Raw genomic sequence first — 23,818 nt, forward strand, 5'->3', positions numbered from 1 at the left:
CTCTCTCTGGTCACCTAACTTCCTCTTCCTGGCATGGAGCTCTCAAAGATGTCACCTGGGCAGAGGCGCAGCAGGTGAGAGGCAGGCTGAGGAGGACATCGTGACACCGCCTAATCAGGTGAACAGATTTTAGTCCATTCACTTTCCTCTTTGCTTTCTCCTGGTCTGGCAATGACAGAGAAATGAACAGTTTTTGCCACCACGGGAGGAGCTTGGCAATGTGCTAGCTGACACCATTCTCTGTTCTTTGCCAGAGGTCCAAGCAGTGCTTGCTAATTCCATACTTCGCATTATATTGCAGCTTTACCATGCTTTTAAAAAATAGGAACTTTGTTTTGAAATAACTGGTGCTTTTTATGTAGCATGAACTACAAAGCAAATTACGCAAAAGGAATGTTTCAATGTCTCCAGATAAGCCAAGCATAGTAATTAAATAGTAAATGCTCTCCTGTCTCAGCTCTCATTCCTAAATGTCCATATCCCATGCTTCCAGGGATTACAATCCAACTCCAACATCCGGGGCATGTGCTCTCTTTACAACTGCTTTACTAAATGGTGCTCTAGCTGAATGTTAATGTCCTAAAATGACCAGGACAACTGGCTGTGTTTTTATATAGCCCTCCTCCTGGGCCCAAATCTGCAAAAATCTATTTCTCTGTAGCAGTATATCCTGAGCCCCACTGTGGTATAGACAAGTGACAAATAATGTCTTCAGTTCCTTTTCTATGCCTGGTCTGGCTATGAGCACATCATCTCAGTTAATCCTTATAGTTCATTTGCAGTGTCACTCAAACGTAGGCTCTCTGAGGGCAGATGGTTTTATCTGATTTGCTCACTGCTGTCCCTAGTCCCTAGAACAGTACCTGGGTGATGGTAGGCACTCCGTAAGTATTTACAGAATTTAAAGATAGTGATTGTTATTATCCCCATTTTACAGATGAGAAAGCAGAGAGTCACAGAGGTCAAACACTACTACAAGTTGCAGAACTACTTTAATAGGATCCGAAGGAATAAAGCCAGTAGGAGGAAGATACCATTTGTGTTCAAAAGGCTCTGCCTCTCGGCAAATCCTCAGAGTGGCTGCCTAGCCCACCTGTTCTTGAGATAAACACAATACCACTTAGAACAATGAAGTGGTGGTCAGTTAAAATGAAAGGGTTATCAAGGGCCTCGAATAGAGAGGAGTTTAATAACTAAGTGGAGGATGGATTCATATGATCTCACTTCTGACTGAACACTGAACGGGTAAAAGTCACAGGAAAGGCAGAAGCAAACAAAGCTAACATGAACACCACGGACCAAACCACAGCAAAGCGAAAAGCCAACACCCCCCGCCCCCCCAAGACCCCAAACCAAACCAAAACCTACAAGCTGGAACAATGGAGAGGGAGTTTCATGAGGGTTCGTTTGTTTTCTCTTCTGTGGAACACATGTGGTCCTTTTAGCCTGAGGAGCCCTTATGCTGCTTATCGGACCGTTGCAGTAGAACTAAACAATAATGCCCATTTCAAGTATAATTTTCTGTCTTGCAAACCCCAGGTTTCCTGTGTATGTATATCTTCTGCTGAGATTCACTCAGTGAGAGAGTATCACCCTTACCCTGACTTTTCTTTATTCCTTATGAATTACCAAGAAAGCCAACGTATCAGGTTTTTTTTTTTGTTTGTTTTTTAAGTTGACCAGGAGAAACATTGATGAATGGAATATTTTCTTTGGTAAACAAACACCAAACACCAACTCTAAACCAACCAAATAAATATCTTTGGTAAAGTGGGTATTAACATCTTGGTTGGAATTAATTGAAAAATTAAACTTTTGCAAGTGTTTGTTAGGATTCTTCCTTTTCTCTTTATAGCAATTGAAAAAGTAAAACTTCACAAAGGGAAGATTTTATCAAGATGTGATTTTGAGTGACTTCTAAAGTGTCTTCTCTGTGGTGGGTCTAAATGGGGGCTAACCCAATACTATCAGAGCAATAAGTTGATCAATAATCAATAATCAATATTAACAAATGATGACTAACACTAAATAATAAGTAATAAATCTTGGCATGCAGAATCCCCCAGTAAAGAAAAATCATTCCACAGTCAAAATTTCATAAGCATTAATTTCAAGTGTCAAAAAGACAAGTTGACAAGGTTGAAAATGCCCTTCATTTAAAAATACAATATCCCAAAGAATACAGAGACTCAATCAAGCTGGAAAACTGCTCTCTGTCATAAAACAAAGTTCCATAGTAAGTCATTCCGGTTGACCGAACTGAATGATTAAATTCTCAACACAATCCACTTAATTGTGGTGTGTGTCCTATCAGTTTTGTGGAGTCATTTTAACCTAAGGTGCTCCTGTGGCCGACACTAAATCAATGGCTGATTTAGAACACGCTGTTCAGAAAATGATTTAGCAACATATGATTTAAGAATAAAACCAATCCCCTCTTCAGCTGTGTTTTATAAAAAACGGCCTAGTTGCAGACCCCTTGGGGAGAGAATTGATCGCAGATCTATTATGCGAACTTGCCCTTTTTCGAGGACTGTGCTTGTCCTCAGATTAAAGCTCATTATCTTCTAGTTGAGTGCATAACACGTTGGCATGATCACTTCGTGCGTCTGCAGGAGAGACCGAACAACTGTGCCACACACTAGCTACGATCCCCTGCACATGTATTTACAACTACTTGAACAACAGTACATGAAATAGCACAGGTTTGCACTTGGTGTGGTTACATCTGAATCATTCGGACATTTTTGCTGTTTGGGAAAACAGTGGCAAGTCTAAATCACAAACAATTACCCAGGCATAAAAAAAAGTCTGCCCTGTGGCCAACAAAGTCCTATGTTCCTTCCTTGGAAATGTACTCTGAAGGGAGTATAGCCCTCATATGAGAAAATCGAAAATTGGCCTGCCCTATCTTAGGCACACTATCATGATAGAAAACCTCTAGTGGTGTGACCCTGGGGGAGTCGCTTCATCCTCCTAGGTCTGTGTCCTCCTCTGCGGAGGATGGGAAAGTTGCACAGTACATCCGCTAAGGTACAAAAGGTAAGGTGCTTTTGGGAAATGCTTACTGCTATCAATATCTAAATAAGCTACATCTCTAAAAGGGAAAAATACTGTAGACGGTTGCCTCACATGTGACCAGCTTTTAGCTTCATTTTTATAGACTTAAAGAAATGCAGGGGTCTGGGGCAATATACATAGCCTCTGCAGATCAAACCATTTCTGTTTCGATCCTGCAGATACTGCAAGTCAACAGTATAAACATCTAGGCTCATTGACGTGCAGAACGGCCATGCAAGGGAATAGAGGGGCACCAACAAAGGCGGGGGTGGGGCAGGAAGGTGAAAGTGCAGCCAGCTTAGCAGAAAAGTATGACCGTCGTCACCGATAGATTTGTATCACTGATTACATCTTCTAGCCATTCCATCTGTCTCCCTTTCAGCCCTTGACCCCCCTGCCTGCACTTTGACGGCGTTACTCAGTTTCAGGACTTGTGCCCACCAGAGAACCAGTTCTCCTCTGTGTCTCTGAACACGCACATACCGTAGTGAAGGCAGACTGGCACTAGACATTGGAAGCTACAGCAAATAAGCATTTCATTGTTCATTTCTCCTTCCTCAGCTAGGCGTGGGCAGATTTTGTTTCTGGGCATCCACGCAAAAAAGTGCATGTAGGGCCAGACCACAAACAGCTGTACCAGCTGGCCATTTTTGTGTCAAAACGGAAACACTGTCTCTGGGTTCAAGTAGACACCTGCTTTTCCTCCAGCGTGCCAGGTATTTGGGTTTGGCTTGGCGCTTTTGGATACTCAGAGCCTCCTGCCAAAGAGCTGTAACTCAGAAAGCAGATCCATTTGGTGACAAGCAACAAGATATTCCAAAATAGAAGCGCTCAGCTCTGCAGTGCTGGAGCTGTCGCTGGTTTAAAGGTATAGTAACCAAACTATACAAAATGTTAAAAGTACACTGACGGGGGGATAGGACAAATTCATTCTAGACAAGAAAACTGCCTCACCTGGGTGAGTATTGGGTGACTCAATTTCCATCCATGGTGATGGCCACTCCATCATGTGTCTGCCTCTGAGGTTCTGGCTGGATTCTGCTGGCCAGAACTTTCCCAAGCATCATCTTGGGATGTTGGGGAGCTAGATGTGACAGCTGAAACCTCAAACCACAGACCCTGCCTGTCTGCAGAAGTTCTGGAAACCTCATTGAACAATGCTTAAAGCTATTTCTGTCTCGGCAGCTGACCTTTCAATCAGTAGGTTTTTGTCACAATACCAGCAACATCTGCAGTGTGAATACAATAGATTCTGCTTGCTAATAAGCTTTCTTCTATTTGATCTCAGTTTAAGAGACTGTAAGTCTCCTAGAGTCTGTGTGTGTATGTGTCTCTGTGTGTAAGTTCTTCCTGATAACAACCTTTTGTCTTAAAAGATTGAAAATATGCGGTGACTATTTCCCCCCTTGTCCTTTATTTTTGTTGGCAATCAATGCCTGTTCCCTATCCTTGGAAAAGAAAGAAAAACTTTCCATTTGTTTCATTACCATAACCTCTTTGCTCTTGGTAAGACCTAGGGTGAGAACAGAACAAGAAGACACTATCACACAGTTGTAATTTGGTCAACCACCCGGGTACTATCGATATCCACCATTTCTACACACTCAATTTCCTCCTGGTTCTCAGGATTTTTCTTCTCTTTCCTTTTTTTCTTAGAGGGTGGCAGGAAAGTCAGTATCACAGGTAAAATGGCAAAGCAGTGAAAGAAGGTGACAAATGTTATTAAAAACAAGCACCTGAACAGTGTACAGGTCAGATTCGAAGGCACAGCTGCAAGAGGGATCAGACCAACAATATAGCAGAGGTAACTCTGTAACACAGCTACCCCGTGTACTTCCAGGGTGTTTTTCACCCATTTAGTTCTTGTGAGGTCCTTGCCCAGAACAAACGTGGATAACAGTGGAGCACAATTGTCAATTGTGTAGTTAATGCCGTAAATTAAGCATAGCACAGAAATGCAGTCTAGTTGTACTTTCCATAATGTCATGAAACCTATCACTCCGAACTCCACGGACACCACCGTGAGAGTGAGCCAGACGTTGATCAGAGAGTCGGCCACCAGGAACGCGGAGAAGAAGAGCAGGAACAAAGCACTGATGCAGGAGTTGTGCAGGGGGGCGCCCAGAGAGGAGGTGTAGCGGTCCATGAACACGAAGGAAGGGTTGAAAACAATGAACTTCACCTTGGAGGTGACAGAGAGTCTTCTCAGGGTCTCCAAGAGATCATAGAGTTCTTCTTTCTTTGTCTCCATGGTCTTGGCCACCAGAAACATTCTGGAGGCCACTACGTCGACCTCATCGTTGTACTTTTTAGAGAAGATGATGTCCTCTTGAAAATGCGAAAATTGGGGGGCTCTCAGGAAGGAATGCCTCAACATGTCTGTGAAATTTTTCTTAGGCAAGCCAGTGGACACATTGAGTTTCCGCAGGTAATTTAAATAGCTCTCAAACCAGGATATCCGCACAAACCCCTTGGTGTATTCTAGCACGTCCTCTTGCACGGTAGAGTTCCAGTACTCTATGGACTCATATATGTAAAAGCCAATCACTGGACTGTAGTTGCTGAAGTACTTTTGCTGGGCAGTAGTGTAGTCAATGGTTTGTGTCGCAGTTGCTACGATGTTACTAAGGTCTGACCCTTCACTGACCTGCAGATAGCCCATTAAGGCAAAGGAAATATAAATAAGGTAAAAGAGAACTACAAAAGGCTTGACGTAGGTGTTGGTTATCCAGTCACTGTAATAGCGTTTGAGGAAGCATACCATTAGGTGACTCTCGTAAGTGTTTGCTTCCTCGCCGTCACTTGTGTCCGTGCTGAATCTGGCTGTCAGGAGAAACCTGTACCATGCCGGCTTCTCCTGCAATACGTCGGGCTTTGGGAGTTTTCTACAGACGATACTATGCTGGTAATTGTTTTCGATGTAGCCAGTGAACACCAGGCTGGAACCATAAAAGGACAGTACATAGAGGTAGTTGAAAAGGATTGCGATACAGGAATTGCAGCAGAAAATCCTGGCTGCCTCAATGTTTGTGAAAGGGCTGGCCCCTATGCCGAAGGTGACCAGGTACATGGCAGTGGTGAGAGAGAAGGATAGCATGGAGTCTGCATAGACTGCTGCGGTTCTCTCTTTAACGTGTTGGTCTTCTTTAGTTTTCCTCCAGGCCGACAACATTTCAAAAGTCCCACATAATCCATGACCTGAGGGGGCAGAAAGAGACCAGATAATAGTTAGAAAGACTAATATCTTTGAACAGAGGAAGCGACTTGGTCATGGGAAAGGTACTGGGTCAAGGGAACTATTACCAGCCCTAATGTGACAGGTGACAGGTCAATGCCAATGATTTCTCCCAGGAAGAGAGAGGCCCGTGTTTTGGTGAGTCATAAATATTAATGGTGAGTCATCAATGTTAATGGCTAGTCAAAGGGCAGCTAGAGGAGCTAAGATCTCCATGCCCCAAGCTGGGTGGACTTTTGCCTATAGGGAGCCGAGCAGACTTGTCTCTATGTCTCTTGGGGATCATGTATATCGACAGTGTAAGTTTGTTGGTGTGGTTGGCAGAGGATCTGTTTCCCTGGGTCGGTGGAACACTCTAGAGAAGATGCCTGGCCACTCCTCATTTTGCTTGTCATTCCCACAAGTCTGGCTGGAGGTTAGCACAGAGGAAGGCACTGGGGATAGGGTTCCAAGTTACATATCGTCTCACTTAAGTCTGGCCAAGTGGAGGGCTTTAGGGGGAAAGACACTGGATTGAATTTGAGCTTTGACGGGAACCTAAATCACAGCCTTTTCTCCCCGCCCCCTTCCTAAGTATTAGTGCAGGAGGCAAAAAATCCGAGAAACAGACGGAAGAAAAAAAGTAGTAGGCACAAGCTTGAGTGAATAGGAGACATGAAAGAAGGAGCAAGAGTCCCATGAACTCTCCCTGCAGTTGATAACAATTAAAATTCAGGTTGAAGGGTTATGGCTTGTATCTTGTCTTCAGGGTTCTGTTGGACTGATTGTTATTCAAAGGTGACGAATCAAGAAAGAGGTGACTCTTCTGGTTTCTCTGCACTATTTGGCAATGGCCTCTGAGGGACAGAGCCAGATCAGTCACCCCTTTCCTTAACTACTCAGTGCCTTTGCTTCTTGGGTGGTATTCCAGTAACACCGGAATGGCAGAGGTTCGGACTCCATTCTACTTCCCGTGACCGGATCTAGCCTGGCTTCTCTCACCTCCTCTGGTTGGGGCTGGAGCCTTCCCCGATGGGCCTCCCTGGGTTTCCTGGCCACTGCAGCATTGAAGAGCCTACCAAAGTGACCCACTTTTGCTTTCAGTAACCCCTGTCTTGGCACTGGGATCAGCAGCTCTAATTTTCTTCCTCTACGCCTTGGCATAGTCAATCCTATTATTGAAGATAATAAAATCTTTACCCTGTGGTACAATCATCTTGTTTTTAAAGAAGAATTTAAAATCTCCGGCCAAGGGTAATGCTGAGTGAAGTGAGTCACTGCTATCTTGTGTACGCAATAACTGAGGCTGGTATTTGTATACCAATTGTGAAGTCTTGGCCTCAAAAACGAACGCCCATTTTAGTTATTGCAGAGGCCTTTTTTCTTAGAGGGACTTGACATTTAACTTACCGGGCATTGTTTTAAGCCACTTTTAGAGGTCAGATCCAAATTGTCAATTTGATAACTAGCACTGTGGCCCCTATGAAGTTGGAGGCACCTAAACTCCCCATACATTAAGCAAAAAATGCACTCAGTGACTGGCAGCCTGTTGTTAATTATGTTTTAGATCGTTCACACCTAGTCTCAGGAGAGAACACTATTAAGGCTATTTCCACTGTCTTGTCAGGGAGGACCAACAGACCTCCAGTTAAAAGTAACTGATCCTGACCCTGGCTGGTTGGCTCAGTGGTAGAATGTCGACCTGGCGTGGATGTCCAGGGTTCGATTCCTGGCCAGGGCACACAGGAGAAGTGCCCACCTGCTTCTCTACCCCTCCCTTTCTTGCTTCTCTCTCTCTCTCTTCTCCTCTCCTCTTGCAGCCATGGTCAATTGGAGCAAGGTGACCCCTGGCACTGAGGATGGCTCCGTGGCCTCTGCCTCAGATGCTAAAAATGGCTCTTGGTGCAACGGAGCAAGGGCTCCAGATGGGCAGAGCATCACCCCCTGGTGGGCATGCTGGGTGGATCCTGGTCAGGTGCATGCGGGAGTCTGTCTCTGCCTCCCCTCCTCTCATTAAAAAAAAAGAAGAAAAAAGAAAAAGTAACTGATCCCTTGACAGTGAAATTACAAGCAGGATTAATATCTTGGAGACATCGCACCCTGACCATTTTATTTAGGCTACATGGGATATGTTCTAATGGGCAAAACACAATTTAGTTTCACTGAAAATGGCAATGGAAGATTTTTACAGTATTTAATTGTTATATGATGTTATATTGAATGGGACACTTGAAACCATGTCAACACAATAAATTAAATAAGAAATGATGACATCAGATCATTTACAGCAAAATGGTGGAATCTTGACAACATTATACGGAGTGAAATAAGTAAATCAGAAAAAAACAAGAACTACATGATTCCATACATTGGTGGAACATAAAAACGAGACTAAGAGACATGGACAAGAGTGTGGTGGTTACCAGGGGTGGGGGGAGGAAGGACATGGGAGGGAGGGAGGGAGAGAGTTAGGGGGAGGGGGAGGGGCACAGAGAACTAGATAGAGGGTGGCGGAGGACAATCTGACTTTGGGCGAGGGGTATGCAACATAGTTTAATGACAAAATAACCTGGACATGTTTTCTTTGAATATATGTACCCTGATTTATTAATGTCATCCCATTACCATTAATAAAAATTTATTAAAAAAAATTTAAAAAAGAAATTACAAGCCATCTTAAACATTAAAAGAAAAAATGTTTTAAAGCAGAGCTTTACTACTGAACCATTAAATGCGGTGAGAAAATAAGGATCCACAGAGAAGGGTTTGAATTAGCCACATAGTAGCATTGAAATTAAATCTGCTTTGCAGTCCTTTTAAAAAATTGGTGTAATGTTTTATAATGACATTATCTGACCCAGATTGAAAAATACAATAGGAATCCATTTCTTTACCTTGCTGTGGAATAATCTTAGAAGCTAACTGAGAAGAGAAATTTGAATTAATGGAAGAAAAGGTGAGGCTTGAGAGTCCAGAATGAAAATAAAGCCAGGGAAAGGTGGAAGTAGGTGGTGTGCTTGTCTCTTGAATTCTGCTTCTGTATTTTAAATGCCTTGTGTGATGGTTTATTTTTATTGACTCTTAACTCTTTTTGCATCTGCTCTTGGTTCTGGGGGCAGTTCCAGAGAGAATTCTGATCTTATTCTCAGTGGCTTTTGGGAACTGTGCCTGCCCTTTGTTGCTCTTGCTATGGGGTGTGCGTGCACACACTGCCAGAGGGCAGAGAAGGAGGCCCTGGGAAAGAATCTCTTCTACCCATTGCTCAGCAGCTGATGCTAGTTATCCTCAACCCCGCCCCCATTCCTGATAGGCCAGGACTGTTGTTTCTCAAGCCACGCTTCACTAACAGACGCCTTTACCTTAAACCCTGAGCTGGAGTTGTACAGTGTCTTGGAAGAGCTCCTTGGGTTTCAGGCAGACACCATTGCTGGGCCTCCCTCCTGAAGCTGCCAGTCAGGGCAGGCAAAACTGCGGGCATTAGACCTGACTCACAGCTGGTCATTTATGTGGAAGAGGTCGGGCTATTACCCTAAAGGAAAGCTGGAATGTAAGGCCCCGTTTCCTGGCCTGTACTCAAGGGGAGACATATTCCCAGGCCCTAGGACCTGAGGGATGCCTGCTCTACCCGTGATTATACCCACACTCCCTTTGGTTTCAGCGGCCTTCACGGGTATCCTTTTAAATGCAAACCCCTCTGGGGCGATGATCTAAGGAGGCAGCTTCCCCTGGGTCTGGGGAATGGAACAGAGAATAGGGAGGAGGCAGGAAGGTGGGTTTCACAGGGATGGACTCCATACCCTTTCCTCCAGCCTGCCCAGGCCTTGTCCTTTAAAGCTGTTTCCGAACTTGGGCCAGCGGAAATGAAGGAAAGGCAGGGAAGAAGATTCAGACAGGCTCTGTTCCTCTCCTTTCCCCTCCCCCTCCTTTGGCATCACCATCATCCATCACTCTCTTAACTTGGGGCTGAGGTGGCCACGCCTTAGAGATGTAGGCGAAGAGATATACCGCATGTGGACTAGAGACCTTTCCAGTTGGCTATTGTTTTCCCCATGTTTAAAAGGGGTTTTAAAAGCAAAAGTATTGCCATCTGCTTTGAACTTTAGTCATTACATTTTCTATATGAAGATGGAGCTCTATAAGCTTCCCTATTAAATCTGGCCAAGGGGACTTTGTCATTAGCACAAAGCATCACTTTGGCAAGGGACCATTTTCCATCTTCAGTGTTCATGAGGACTCCCTGGCAGCAGCGTTCATGCGGAAATCTACTTAAACGGGAAGTTCCCAATAGATTTAGCCCATGTTGACCAGAGACCCTGCAGCAGTAGGGGGAGCCAGGGCTCATCATCAGACGGGCAGGTCCATGGCTCACTGAGATTGTATCACAGAGAGCATGCCGGGAACTGACCAATATCCCAGGCCATTCCTGCTTACAGTCACAGTATTTAAGCCTGAACAGTTGCCAAAGGGAACTGTTAAACAACACATACTGATGCTATCAAATTCTGAAATAAAGAAGCTTTTAAAGTATTCATGTGTCTTCTAAGACCACATCCAAGATATTGGTTTTTATTTTGATTCATTGCATTTCTGTATAGGTAGCTACATGCATATCAGTATGTGTCAAGACACACACATGGGTCCAAGTTCTAATTATTCATGAGTGAATGCTTTGAAGGCAACATGGGCTTTGAGCCAGGCCCTGGGATAAGGACAGTAGACCTAGTTGTTCACCAACATTCGGACACAATTTGTACTAGGAACACAGTTTAAATTTTATTAGCAATAGACTTTGGGATTGTCATCTAGTAAAGTCAAATACTAAAGGATTTAGGCTAATAGTTTTTCTTCTTTTCAAAAGAATTTGATATCTTTATGTGCAGTTAACTTTCAGGTTTTAGAGCCAATGAAGAGAAAAAGCAGCACAGATGACAAATAACACTAATGGTGGAAAAATTTCAACTGGCTAAACCTCCAGTCACTTAGGGTGCATTTCAGGAACACTCAGATTAAACCTCGCTCTCGGCCAGACCGTTTGCTGGGCCCTGACCAAAGCCTTCAGGGCTGTTTATAAGCCACTGACGTAAGGATTACGCTAAGAAATACTTGAGAGGGAACCTAACTTTACCCCGTTGATATAATTCTGCAAAGTTGTTCAGAAAGTGAATCATCTTTTCAATGTATTTTATGGTTTTGCTATCAGAGGTGGTCTGGGTGATTTGTGTATTTTTTGGTCAATGAACAATCGCAGGCAAACTGATCTAATCTGTACATCTGGATTCTGTGGGGCAGGTTGTTCTGTAGGCCCAGACTCTCCCGCCTTCCCTACACTCAGCCATAGCACAGGAGCCCATCCTTCAGGTACTCCTCCGGTTCGAACCCTTCCCCTGCCAGCAGGGTTTCCTCACCCTGACTGCCTAAAAGTAAGGGATGGCTGAGAAGACAAGGGCAGGAAATGGGATGGTTTGCTGATTTCAGTTTCAATGTGGAAATAAAATGACGACATTCTTCCAGAAAATCAAGAGAATATCACAATGGCATGAGCAAAATCTGCTTAAAACATATTTTATTCTTAGATGAGCTTTCCTAAGTAGCTCATGTTTATAAAATGTTTTTCTTTGACTGACATCCACATAAATTTATGATTTTGAGGTGTTTTTTTTTTTTTTGAAGAAATTTAACGTGTAGATATGTCTGGGTTGAGTAACATCTGTTTTCAGGGGAAAGTTCATTGATTGGGTTACATTTACACTTTGCCAGTTATAAACATTTACTTTTTATGCTGACTTGTTTGGTTTATCACAACCTGTTCTGTTTCACAGTTAAGAGTGGGAGTAAAGGCATCCTCTGCTTAAGTTGACAAATGCTCACATCAGGACAGAAACGCTCTTTTTCAACTCTACCAGAGACCTGTGGGATTTTGGTTATTCTACTCGCCGAACTGGGTTCTAATCTGAGAAATGATTTTCCTTCACTAAGGAGCTGCAAATAAGAGTCCAAGAAATGAATGTGCTAATAGCTCTTCCTTGTTTAAAGATAAGGTATTTAGACTCTGTGTGTGGGTGGCACTATATAAAATTGGTGTGTACAAATGTGGCCCATAATACATGCTATGGTCATTGTGTGATATATCTTTTCATATAGAAGACATATGGAATATATAAACATATGTATGTATGTCTTACCCTATTCAAACATGTTCTAGTGTGTGAATATGTACTGTATGATAACTACATAAGTATATAGTATTTATATTCAAACGTTCAAACTATATACACTAATAAGATGTCATAAACACATAAAATACATCTTTATACATACATGAACTCATATTGCATATGTGACATATAATATACATTATGCACGCAGATGACACACCTACACCTACAGTGAATAACAGGCTGATGTGAGATTATTTTACTGGCATGGAAAAGACCTGCTGGCACTGCAACCCCAGTCACTGCCGAGCAAGGGCTAGAAGCCTTCCTTAGGTTCCGCCTACCTTTTGGTTCTTGGCTGCTGAAGCACCCTAGGTGAAATGCAGGGTTTCCTTAACAATGTTTGTGAATCTACTTGTGTTGTGAACTCCTGCAGACCCATCTGATCATGACTATCAGGCTCAGGAGGGACTTTCTGAGATGTCAGTCCAAATCGCAGCAGCAAATGAGGCGTTTCTCCTCGTGGTTTAACTTTTACGCACTCAGTGTCCTGCTGTTGTCTCCTGCTGCCTGGCCCTCGTGGACTCCACAGCTCCCCCACGCCCTGAAGTAGGGTGGCCAGACCAGCGGAGTATACCTGGGGAGGCCTGGGTCAAAAGGGAGACGCTTTTGCATTCCTCTACCTCACTGAGCTCTGTCTTCCTAGACCCACAACCCTAGTTCTGTACTTGGCTTCCTTTATGGTTAAGAATAGAAGAATCAAATGTATTCTGTTCCATCTCCCCAAACCTGTTTCTCACTCCCCGCCCCTTACTGTGATGGAGCATAAGAATATGAGGCTGAGAACTAGCCACAAAACCAGATTACACACTCTCCTATAGATCAGTCTCTCAGTGACCGCAGACCATTACAGATAAGATTTTCAGGGAAAAAAGCATGCAATGACTGTATTTTAAACCAGATGTTAACTGGTAAAAATTGGAACAACAAAACTTTAATAAACCATTTTTTCCCTAGAATCCACTGAACCTATTAGTGATTTATATCTAAGCAGAGTATTTCTACAACACTCTAATATACTTCTCTTTCATCATGTACATTGTCATATTGTTGCAAACGATAGACTTCTACATAATGTATTAGGTTGAACCATAAGAAATTACCACTTTTGTAGTTCAAAAATGATCGCATATCAGTATCAATTTTGTTGGCAATTTCCTATGGTTTGGACTTTATTATTATTGGCTGACCCCCCCCCAGTGTTTCTCATGACTTTAGACATATACCAGAATACTCATCAAGAAAGCAAAACCTTTCATGTTTACTTAAATTTAAGAGCAAAACTAACTGAGCTGCAGTTTCTCATTTAGAACTACATTTCTTGAGCGAGAACTTTGACCCCTTGGCAAGCTTGAGCTCCATACACTGCATCACATTCCAGGTGGCAGCAAATGAGAACAAATTCTTAGGGAACTGAACCTGATCTGGTTTCTGCTGAATACAGATCATCTTAGAACGAATATCTGAAAGAAGCCCAACATCCCTGCTATTATTTTCCTCCTAGCACTCAATCACATCCTTTCTTGTTTCCACCCTTGAATATGAGTGGCCTGGCTGGATAATTCAGAAGATCTGGCATTTGACCTTCTCAAAATCCCAAACATTTGCTAGGACTTAAAGAATATATATATTTTTTTGTCTCATCCAAGCTTTGCAAGTCCTATATCTTGATCAATGCAAAGCAACCCTTGTAAATTAGATTACTGCATATAAACTAATAACCAAACTAACTTTCACCACAGGTTAAACTCCTCTCTTTCCACTGGTTACAATACACATGAAGCAACAAACCTTCCAGATGAAGAAGGAAGAAAACCTTCCTCTGTTCCCTTCTCTATTCTCCAACACCCCACTCTTCCTGATTTGTGTCTGATCAGCAAAGCTGTGGAAGTATTAAGCCTGTGAGGAGAGCTTGCCTCTACAAAATCTATGCCAATTTTTTAAAATCATACGCAACTGTAGGAAAATGGTGTAAATCCTCATCCTTTAAAGGAAATTCCATAATGGCTTAAAATGATGAGTATCATATATTTTCAAATGGCAGTTCCAATACCTTAATACCTGCTATCAATATAGTTTGGAAATAAAGGCTATTATTTTATGCATAAGGGGTATGGATGAAATAAACTCCTCTCCAAATTACAGTAACTAAAACATGTCAATGAGCATTATAATACTGTAGACCTTTAAGGATTTCAGCTCTAAATAAACTGATCTGACTCATATGGACAGGGACTTTGCCAGAAGTGGGATTGTCTAATATGCATGCCACTGATTAAAAACATTCTAAATCATGATGTATCTATGCTTACATCATTGCCAAAATGAATCATCTGTGTAGGATATAGTCTTATTGCCAGAGATGTCACGTATCGTCTTGGCTAGAAACACATAGTCACATCCCATTATGGTGAACTCTCAGAGTTTATCCAAATTCTTTCCTATTTTGGAATTTTGTCAGGTTAATACGGCTTAACACACGTGGTCTTAAAATTTTCCATTCTAAATCTACTGCCATTTTGGCATTTGGCTGAGTTTGGCCTTATGTGACCGGCATCACACTGAGAATGTTTAGTTTCTTGAATTTAAAATCTCTAATGTTTATCACATTATAGACCTTTTGTCAGCTAAGGAAATGTCTGTCCTAGAGACTTTTATCTAGGCTCCTTTTCCTTCTCAATGAGGCCACATATTTTTAACTTTTATTTGATGTTGTATTTAGATTAAAAAAAATCAAGAGATTTTGCTTAAATCTGCTTAGTTTAAGCACAGCCATTTAGTGTCATGGCCAGGCAATTTTTAAAAAAACCAGACAGTTTATTGACTCAGTGCAAAACCATTAGCATTGTATTTCTTCTTGGTCATTTGAAATATTTATTGGCATTTGAGGACTGGTCATCAAAAAACTCAGAATTTAACCCTGGCCCTGAGTGCAACATTTTCAAATGTGCTACTGCTTATATTTTATTTTACAATCAGACTCGGATAGTGAAGAGTTTATCTAGGACATACAGAAGGACAACGACCATCCTAAATCCAGGCACTGTTGGCTTTACGAGCATATTAAGCACCCATTACATGGTGCGGAGTATTTATTGCAAATGGGCCTTTAACTACTAAACGGCGTAGCTTCCTTTCATGTTGTGACTAAGTAATTTCAGATTTCTTTGGGCTGAAAATGTACAGGAAGGTTGCATACCGACCGTTAGCAGGGAAAACTGCCATCAAATCAATGCCTGGAACATTCCTCACAAATTGCAAACAAGGGAGTAACGGGCACCTGCAGTGCTTGGCCCCTTTCATCGCAAATGCCAGATTTTTCTCAATTGAACTCTGACGTCAGGTGCAGTGAAACAGTCTCTGCAGAGCTGTGACACTACTATTTCTGGATTTGTTCTTTGAAGATACTCCCCTGCCAACTACATCTTTCCATCTCGTACCTCCTTCCCTGCTCCAGTACTATCTGGTATATTCCTTTCTGTGTTGACTTTTACTTACAACATTTAAAACCTTTCTAAAAAAGTACAAAAAATAAGTTTTAAGAAATTTTAAATACTGGATGTCTTTTGCTTAATAAAGTTAATGTAAAGACGTTTTTGAATAGTTCATTTAATTTTACTTAGGGAAACTGATTTTGGGGTGAAATTAATTTTAAGAAGTTTTGAAGATGACTCTTCTATTTGACTTAAAGATTAATATTAAGAAGTGCTAAATATTGTAAGTTTATTTGACTTAGTGCAATTCATTTTTAGGGGGTTTTAGATGTTGTATCATACTTCGAGCTCACTGGTAACTCCCCAGAGTGTCATAAAACCAGAAACAATAGTCCTGTTTCCAGTTATGACCCTTTTTTCTTCACCTTCTGAATCTTACTGCCTTCCTTCAGTTTCCCACCCTTTTCTTATTCCTGTTTATCCCGCCCCCTGCAAAAACAATACAACAGCAAAACCCCACTATTTCTAAAATGAAAAGTTAAAATACAAAACAAAACAAAACACCCAAGCCTGTGACTAATCAATCATGAGCAAAACATCTTAATTTTAATCTTGGCACAAGCCTCTGTGGAAGCTGCTAAGACACTGTCTGTCCTTCCTGTATTTCCCAGTCAACCCACATCGTCTTGGGGTTATTTCCAAGAGGCAGATGACGCTGCCTTCTTAACAGACCGGAGTCAGAGGAAATACAGCGAGCGCCTCCTTCTCAACTGTGTTTAGCAGTGATAAGTAAACCGACCTGGTAAATCCGCACTCGCTCAGGCTCTGCACAGAGCCCCGCTTCCCCACAAAGGCTACCGGTCCATGTTCATTGGCGCGGTTGAAATCCCCACAGGCCACATAGCGCACAGGGCAGAGTGTAATTCTGCGGCCCCGCCAGCCTGCTTGCTTATCACTTAACCATGATGCAGCTGCGGTTCCCCAAGGAGACTTTTCTTTTCTTTCTGCCCCCCCCCCCCGGCAGACGGCATACTAATGAAGTCCACCATGGTTCCTTCTGAGCCAACGAAAAGTGCTGCTTCATTTGTCACGTCAGTATCTGATTCCAAATGACATTTTAATTTTCCTAAAGGAATTGATGAGAAGTTCCCACAGCAGAGGAGGAAAGCTAACGGTTTGAATCCTTGGCCCGTGAGAACTCTGCCATGGGGCGTGCTGGGCGTGCCAGCTCCAGTGCCCGAGGCACAGAGTGACTGCTGTTATGTTCAGACTGCTCTGCCTTTGTATTGAGCATTAGCTCTATAGGGGAATTTCCTGCAGCCCCCAAGAGGGAATATAGTAGGATTCTCACACCATCATTTTAAATCATCCTCCTAAGTTCATAGCAAGGACAGGAAGCGTTTCCCTCTGTTTATGTCTCACTTGTTGCTTTGAAAGTTCTTGTACGTTTATTTATGTCCGTTTGTGTCACGCGCACAGCCACTCTATCTACAGGGTGGGGAAACGGGGTGGCAGACACTGTCAGGGTTCAATGTGTGTGCCCTCCTACTCACATCCTGGAGCTCACAGATGGCTCCTTACTACACATTTCACACGGTCACTCCTGGCAGGCATCCCCAAACTACGGCCCGCGGGCCGCATGTGGCCACCTGAAACCATTTATAGAGCTCCCGCCGCACTTCCGGAAGGGGCACCTCTTTCACTGGTGGTCAGTGAGAGGAGCACTGTATGTGGCGGCCCTCCAACGGTCTGAGGGACAGTGAACTGGGCCCCTGTGTAAAAAGTTTGGGGACCCCTGCTCCAGGGATTCCTCCAGCCGCAGGACTGTGCTCTCTTTCCTGGGCAGTGCTAGGGTGTTAACAACCCTGGGGAGAGCCCTCAGTGAGTCCTACCAGCTTCCCCAGGCCTGAAGGAGGGCCCCTCCATGGAGTGTTCTACGAGGTCTCCCAAAGGTCTCCAGCAGGATTGAACCACAGGTGCCCGCAGCAGTACCCTGCTCATTCACAGGCCCTGAATGGCCTTCCTTCCCTGTCAGGTTCTTATTTCCACATAAACTACTTGCATCTAAACCATTGTCTCAGGGTCTGTTTTTAGGAACACTCAACCGAAGACACTACGGCATCAAGATTGACATCTGCTAAATGCCACACAGCTGCTTAATGGAGGACCAGGGCTGGAACCCAGGAGTTGGGACTTTGGGCACTTTTATCAGATAAGGTCGCTTCCTGCTGACCACCAGCACTTTATACAATTGGTCCCAGGACTTCTGGGCAAAAGGGAGATACTAAAAATGAAACAAAGTCATTAGATGGCCTTTTAGAAACCCAGTCACCATTACCAGCAGGAGGAACCAGAAAAATGAAGGGCAGTAATTACCTAGCACGACGAAAGGGACTCCCAGGAAGATGGAATTGTATTTCCCACCGGTAAGGTTGATGATCCCGGCTGCAGTGAGAGTGGCCAGGCTTATGGTCACCAACCCGAGCAGGCCGAGCCAGGGTTTGCTGCGGACGCAGTCCTGCATGGAGCAGCACAGGATGGCCATGGTGACCACCAGGATCAGGCTGGTGAGCAGGTAGCGTTCTGATACTCGGCTGGTCTTCTGGAAATCTTCCCTCAGGGAGGTGGACGTGTAAGGATACATTTTGACTTTGCTGTTGGATTTCTGGAATAGTCGGATAGTGTCACAGAAGCTGGACTCCCACCTCTCAGCCACCATATCATTGAGACTGTTGATTGACTGCAGGTAGTAGGTGAGCTGGACGGCTTCTGCGGATTTGACCCTGTCCTTGCTGTGCACGGTGACACCTCCGAGCTGGTGCCCGTTGTACACAGCCCTCCCGTTCTTCAAGTGAGTGATCGGGTATGTGATAGCAAAATTGGTCCGGTTGTTGGCCCGAGCATTCTTCAGCTCCTGCAGAACGTGCACTATGTCATCCACGATGCAAGTCTTATCGTTATTCAGGACACATATGTGGGCGAACGTGTAATTGAAACCAGGTCTTGGGACCTGGATCTTGGTCACAGCAGTATGCAACTATGGGGAAAAAAGTGAAAGCGTTTATTACCAAAAAGAAGACATCAATAAGTGATGTTGGCTCTATGGATTCAAATATCTGTGTTTAAGGGGTGGAGGGTCATTCATGCGGTCTCTAAGCTAGAGTTCAAATTCAGTGTTATAACCTTACATCAGAAGTTGGTAGCAAGGATGCAAAGCACACATCTGACTAGTGGTTTGAGGGTAGTCCCTGGACCAGCAGCATCAGCCAACCTGGGAACTTGCCAGAAAGGAAAATGTTCAGCTGCCCCCTGCCCCAACGTCAGATCTGAAAAATCAGGACCTCTGGGGGTGGGGCCTAGACATAGAGTTTTCACAACCCCTCCCAGAGATTTGGGCCTTGCTAACACTTGAAAAGTGCTGGGCTAAAATAAAGTACCAGCATTGTTTGCACAAGCCGTGCTTCCTTATTTGTGACTCAAGTGGTGTATAAATGTCTGAAAACGTCACATAGGTCCACAGTTGCGTCTCTCTCTCTCCTGACACTGTGAAGTCCAAAGTGAACGAAGGTAAGGTTCTGGCCCACAGGTCCCCCATCCCCTGCTTTGTAGGCTAGTCCACGATTTCCCCATCCAATCTAATCACCCTGTGCCATAAAAGCCAAGCGTCCACCTTGAGGGCCCTCCCAGTCTCTGACTTTCCTTGTCTGCTTATATGGGAAGGGAGCTGTAGCTGCAAGAGCCTGGCTGGGATCCACGGGAATGATGCTAATGGCGCGCAGTGGCATGCACTGTATACACGTCTCCCTCCATCAGATTTGCTATGTGGTGTCTGCGCGCTTGCTATCAGAGCGCACTAGGAAACACACACACTCACTTAGCCCCTATGACGTGCCAGGCACGGTTCTAGGCCCTTTCTACAGATTATTTCATTTAATCCTTACAAGAAACTGTGACTTACAGGTACTAGCCTCATTTGATAGGCGAGGAAACTGAGACACAGAGAAGCCAAGTCACGTGCCCAAGGTCACAAACACAGTAAGTCATGGTGAGCTGAGCTATGCCAGGCAGCCTGGCTCCAGAATCGGCACTCCTGGCCCCTCACAGTACACATCTAGGTTGGCAATGCCTGCAGGTGAGTGAAGGGTCTTGCTAGCAGCTAATTCCTGAATTTGTGCTTTCACTGTCCTACCCCTTAAAAAATCCCAGGTGCTCAAGTTCAGATACATAGGAGTACGTGTGCTCACCAGTCTAAGGTGAGGAAATAAGGTCTTCTGTCTGTGAATTGTGGCCAGTGTTCAATATCAGGCCAGTGGTTGATGTGCAGTTGAGTGTTAAGCGAATGGATGCCTGCAGGACGACGCCTGCACTGAGTGGGCCCTCCCAAGAGCAGGGGCAGCCATTATCGCATGTCTGATGACTGAGGAAGAGCACTTCAGATGTAAAGGGAATAAAGCGTAATGTCCAAAATTGCCATACTGTGTCTCTGGCATTATAACCTGTAACCTTCTGAGCATCTCCATAACCCTGATAGATTTTCTCTTAAATTTGTTCTAGATGGATTATTTTCTAAGACATTTGGCTGTGCGTGTGCCAGGGTGGGTGGGATATTTATTATGCTTTTTGAAAATGTCTGAGGGGTACCAGCTGTCAAAGTCCTTCAGTTAGCACAGAACATGAGTTAATCCTAATGCTCAGCGCCCCTCCCCCAATTCCTCTCATGGGCACCAACCCTCCGGTTCAGGAAATAATTCATCGTATTGTGTTTGGCTGAAATATTTTGCGTTTATTCCTTGTCGCTGTCTCTGTCTCTCTCTCCCCTAGAGATACCCAGGAGACTCATTTCACAAAACTCTAACCGTATGCTAAATATTTGTTTTGAGATTAATGATGAGCAAAATATCGTCAGTGGGTTTCAACTGTGAGTGTGGTTTCATCCACTCTTCTGTAAGCATGGCCCAGTGAATTTTGATTAAAAGAACTCCTAACTACAAAAACATTCTAAAATATAACAGGTTCTTTTGGAGGAGGGAAGAACCAAGAGGAATTTCTAGGCAAGGGAGAGTTTTGATAAGAGCTAAAGAAAGACTTTGGGGAAAGATCCAGAATAAGCTAGAAAAGGAGTGGTATTAAAAGCATACATGCGTATAATATTTAGTGCATTGTTTGTTCCCATGAACAGTCTAATAAATCTCCCTTAGAGTGATTACTAAATATGTCAAGAGAAAAAGATTGCCAAAGAAGAGGGTGTTAAGCTACAGGGCTGAACCCAATTATAGCAAGGGGATATTTTCCATCCACTCTCTAAGGCGACCATGCCCTACTGGGTGGGGAGTTGTAAACTATTCAGTGACCTACCAACTCTGTTGATCTACTGCTATGACCCCCCAGGAACACTGACCATAAAAACAGACACCTTGTTAACCCTTGTACCCCCAAATCATAGGAGGGAGGCTTGGAAAATGAGAACCTTACTGAAGTTTGACAAGGAAGGTTTCTTAACTCTTAGAACCAGAGCTGCTGTGAGATGCAGCTGCTTTGAATTTCTGATGGAGAGGTGGGTAGCACATGTGCCACTTTTGCTTCTGAGTGGCATGGAGATGCTGAGTGACAAAGCAGCCAGAGAGGGGGTGTTGGTTGAGGCCACCCACCTGCAAAGAGAGTCTATAGGATAAGAGGTGAAGGATGAGAAGAGACATGGGTAAGGAGAAGTAAGACTCCCTTCTGTAACTTCTGAAATGATTCAGTTCTGATCTTCAGTTCATATGCCTACACATCAAGTATACACACAGTCTCCCCTTGGCTTCCCACACAGCCACAGGCAGACACACTGCACTTGCTACCTGGACATCAACCTGTACAGGGTTGTTTGTTTGTTTGTTTGTGTTTTTAGTGAGAGAGAAAGAGAGAAGAGAGGGAGAGAGAGAGATGAGAAATATCACTTCATTGTTGCAGTACCTTAGTTGTTCATTGATTGCTTCTCATCCATGCCTTGACCAGCGGGCTCCAGCCAAGCCAGCGACCCCTTGCTCAAGCCAATGACCTTGGGCTCAAGCCAGAGATCTTGGCGTCTTGAACCTGGGACCTCAGCATCCCAGGTTGACGTTCTATCCACTGCTCCACATCAGTAGGCCAGGGTTTTAAAATACCCTGACTTCCTTTCCTAAAACCCCCGCTCAAGACAGCAGATACATTAGTAGGTGCTCTTAGATATATTCATAGGGGATAAAGGAAGCCAGAGATCATAGGATTTCTTCTGCTTTATACTTACTTTTAATTTCTGCACTGAAAAATAAAAATAAAAAGTGATGACAAGTTAGCTTATAGGGACACCATCTTTGCCTTTAAAAGCATCTTTGTTTTTGGAGGCAGAAGGGGGAAAGAAAGACAGGAAAACATCCAAGCATGACAGTGAATTGGTGACCAAGATACCTCAGTCCACAAAATGGACAACCTCACTCCATACAAGCTTATTGTTGGGCTAGGTGAGAGGCCCTGTCCCTGCAAAAGAAAACGAGGGGGTAAATGACACAAAGTAATGGTCCTGACCCTTCATATCATCTCACTCTGTCATGTGAATCAACATAAGGTCCATGTTTCTATAACTAGGTATAGATTTGAATTATTCAGTCAACACACATTCAATATGTTATCATCAGATCTACCGTGTTGCCAAAGATAGGATAATTCCCTTGAGTCTCGGGTGCTAACACCACACTCAGCACATGAAAAAATCACATAGGAGATAAAATGTCCCAAACAATGGCAACATCCTAACCGCAGCCAATGGCAAGTGTTCTGTCCTAGCAAAAGCTAATCCTCGGTTGATCCTGATCACAATATTTTTTTATTAATATTGCATTTGCTGCCAAAGAGGCCAGAACTGAATGTTAAATGGAGGTTCATTCTAAGTTTCTGAATGAACAGTTTAAATGGTCAGCTTCTTTGTTCTCATCACCCTTCAGGTTAAGAATGATGATTAATAATAGTAACTAGCCTCTAAATACTTCCTACATGGTTTTAAAAATTTACTCAATACAAGACTCTATGGAAATGGTTAAACCATTATCCCCATTTTATAGATGGAGCAACTGAGGCCTAGAGAATGTCAAAAACTCACCTAAGATGACCCAGTAAGGAAAAGGCAGATGCAGGATTCTCAGTTAGGCCTTACTCCACAGTGAGATACTTACTTAGCCACCAGCACAACTTTAGAACCTTAGTGAGGATGAAGAGGACTTGGGAAGGATGAAGAACGGTCAGCCCACCTGGTTCAAACTACTGACTGTGGATACGATTGAGCTGTGGGACGGCCATACTTGGGGATCTGGGGCCCATTAAGAGAGACCAGAAATGATGCAAACCACCAAACCTCCTCCTTAGACAGCAACATTCCATGGCGATATTAACAGGTAAGGAAGGGGATGGGTTGAGAGCTTACTGACTTTTCTTATTCTCCATCCAGCCTCTGCAGTTGTCAAATAAAACTTTTTCAAAGGCGGGCTTGCCAAGGAATAAAGGCCCCAGGCACAATGGAACCCAGTAATGAGAAGTCTAGCTTTAAGTCTGGTTTCTACCACTTAGGCAGGAGCGTCAGTGGCCCTGGGTCTGTCACTCTACTCCTTTGGGTCTCAGCCTTTTCAGTCAAAAAGGAGGTTGGTCTAGCTGATCTTAAATCCTCTTGGTTCTGACAAAACCTAACTCTAAGCTGAGCGACATCCACAGACTCTGCAATCAGATCCTGGGTGAGAGAAAGGGAACTTTAGAAGTATCAATTTGGGATGGATTATCGCTACTTGAAGTATGCTTTTACAACACAGTGAAGTTCTTTTCAGGTCGATGACAGATCTGATAGTAGATGAAATTCAGAAAGAAAAAAACTCCAGGGTGGGGAAAAC

General features: G+C 43.7%; 1 protein-coding gene across 2 annotated transcripts in view; it reads right to left on the reverse strand.

The window, feature by feature from the left end:
• Positions 1-1,392: 1,392 nt before the first annotated feature.
• PTCHD1 (patched domain containing 1) overlaps positions 1,393-23,818 on the reverse strand; it is a 59,715-nt gene continuing 37,289 nt past the window's right edge. Inside the window, exons 2-3 of one of the 2 annotated variants that reach the window (XM_066250134.1) lie at positions 18,300-18,837; positions 1,393-6,258 (exon numbers count right to left, since the gene is read on the reverse strand). In XM_066250134.1, the coding sequence (XP_066106231.1) occupies positions 4,604-6,258; positions 18,300-18,837 (2,193 nt within the window). In that variant the 3' untranslated portion in view covers positions 1,393-4,603. Of the gene's footprint in view, positions 6,259-18,299; positions 18,961-23,818 lie in introns of both variants that reach the window. The other variant, XM_066250133.1, reaches the window with a different exon arrangement.

This window comes from Saccopteryx bilineata, chromosome X (genome assembly GCF_036850765.1).
Source record: "Saccopteryx bilineata isolate mSacBil1 chromosome X, mSacBil1_pri_phased_curated, whole genome shotgun sequence".
In the NCBI taxonomy this organism is placed as follows: domain Eukaryota; kingdom Metazoa; phylum Chordata; class Mammalia; order Chiroptera; family Emballonuridae; genus Saccopteryx; species Saccopteryx bilineata.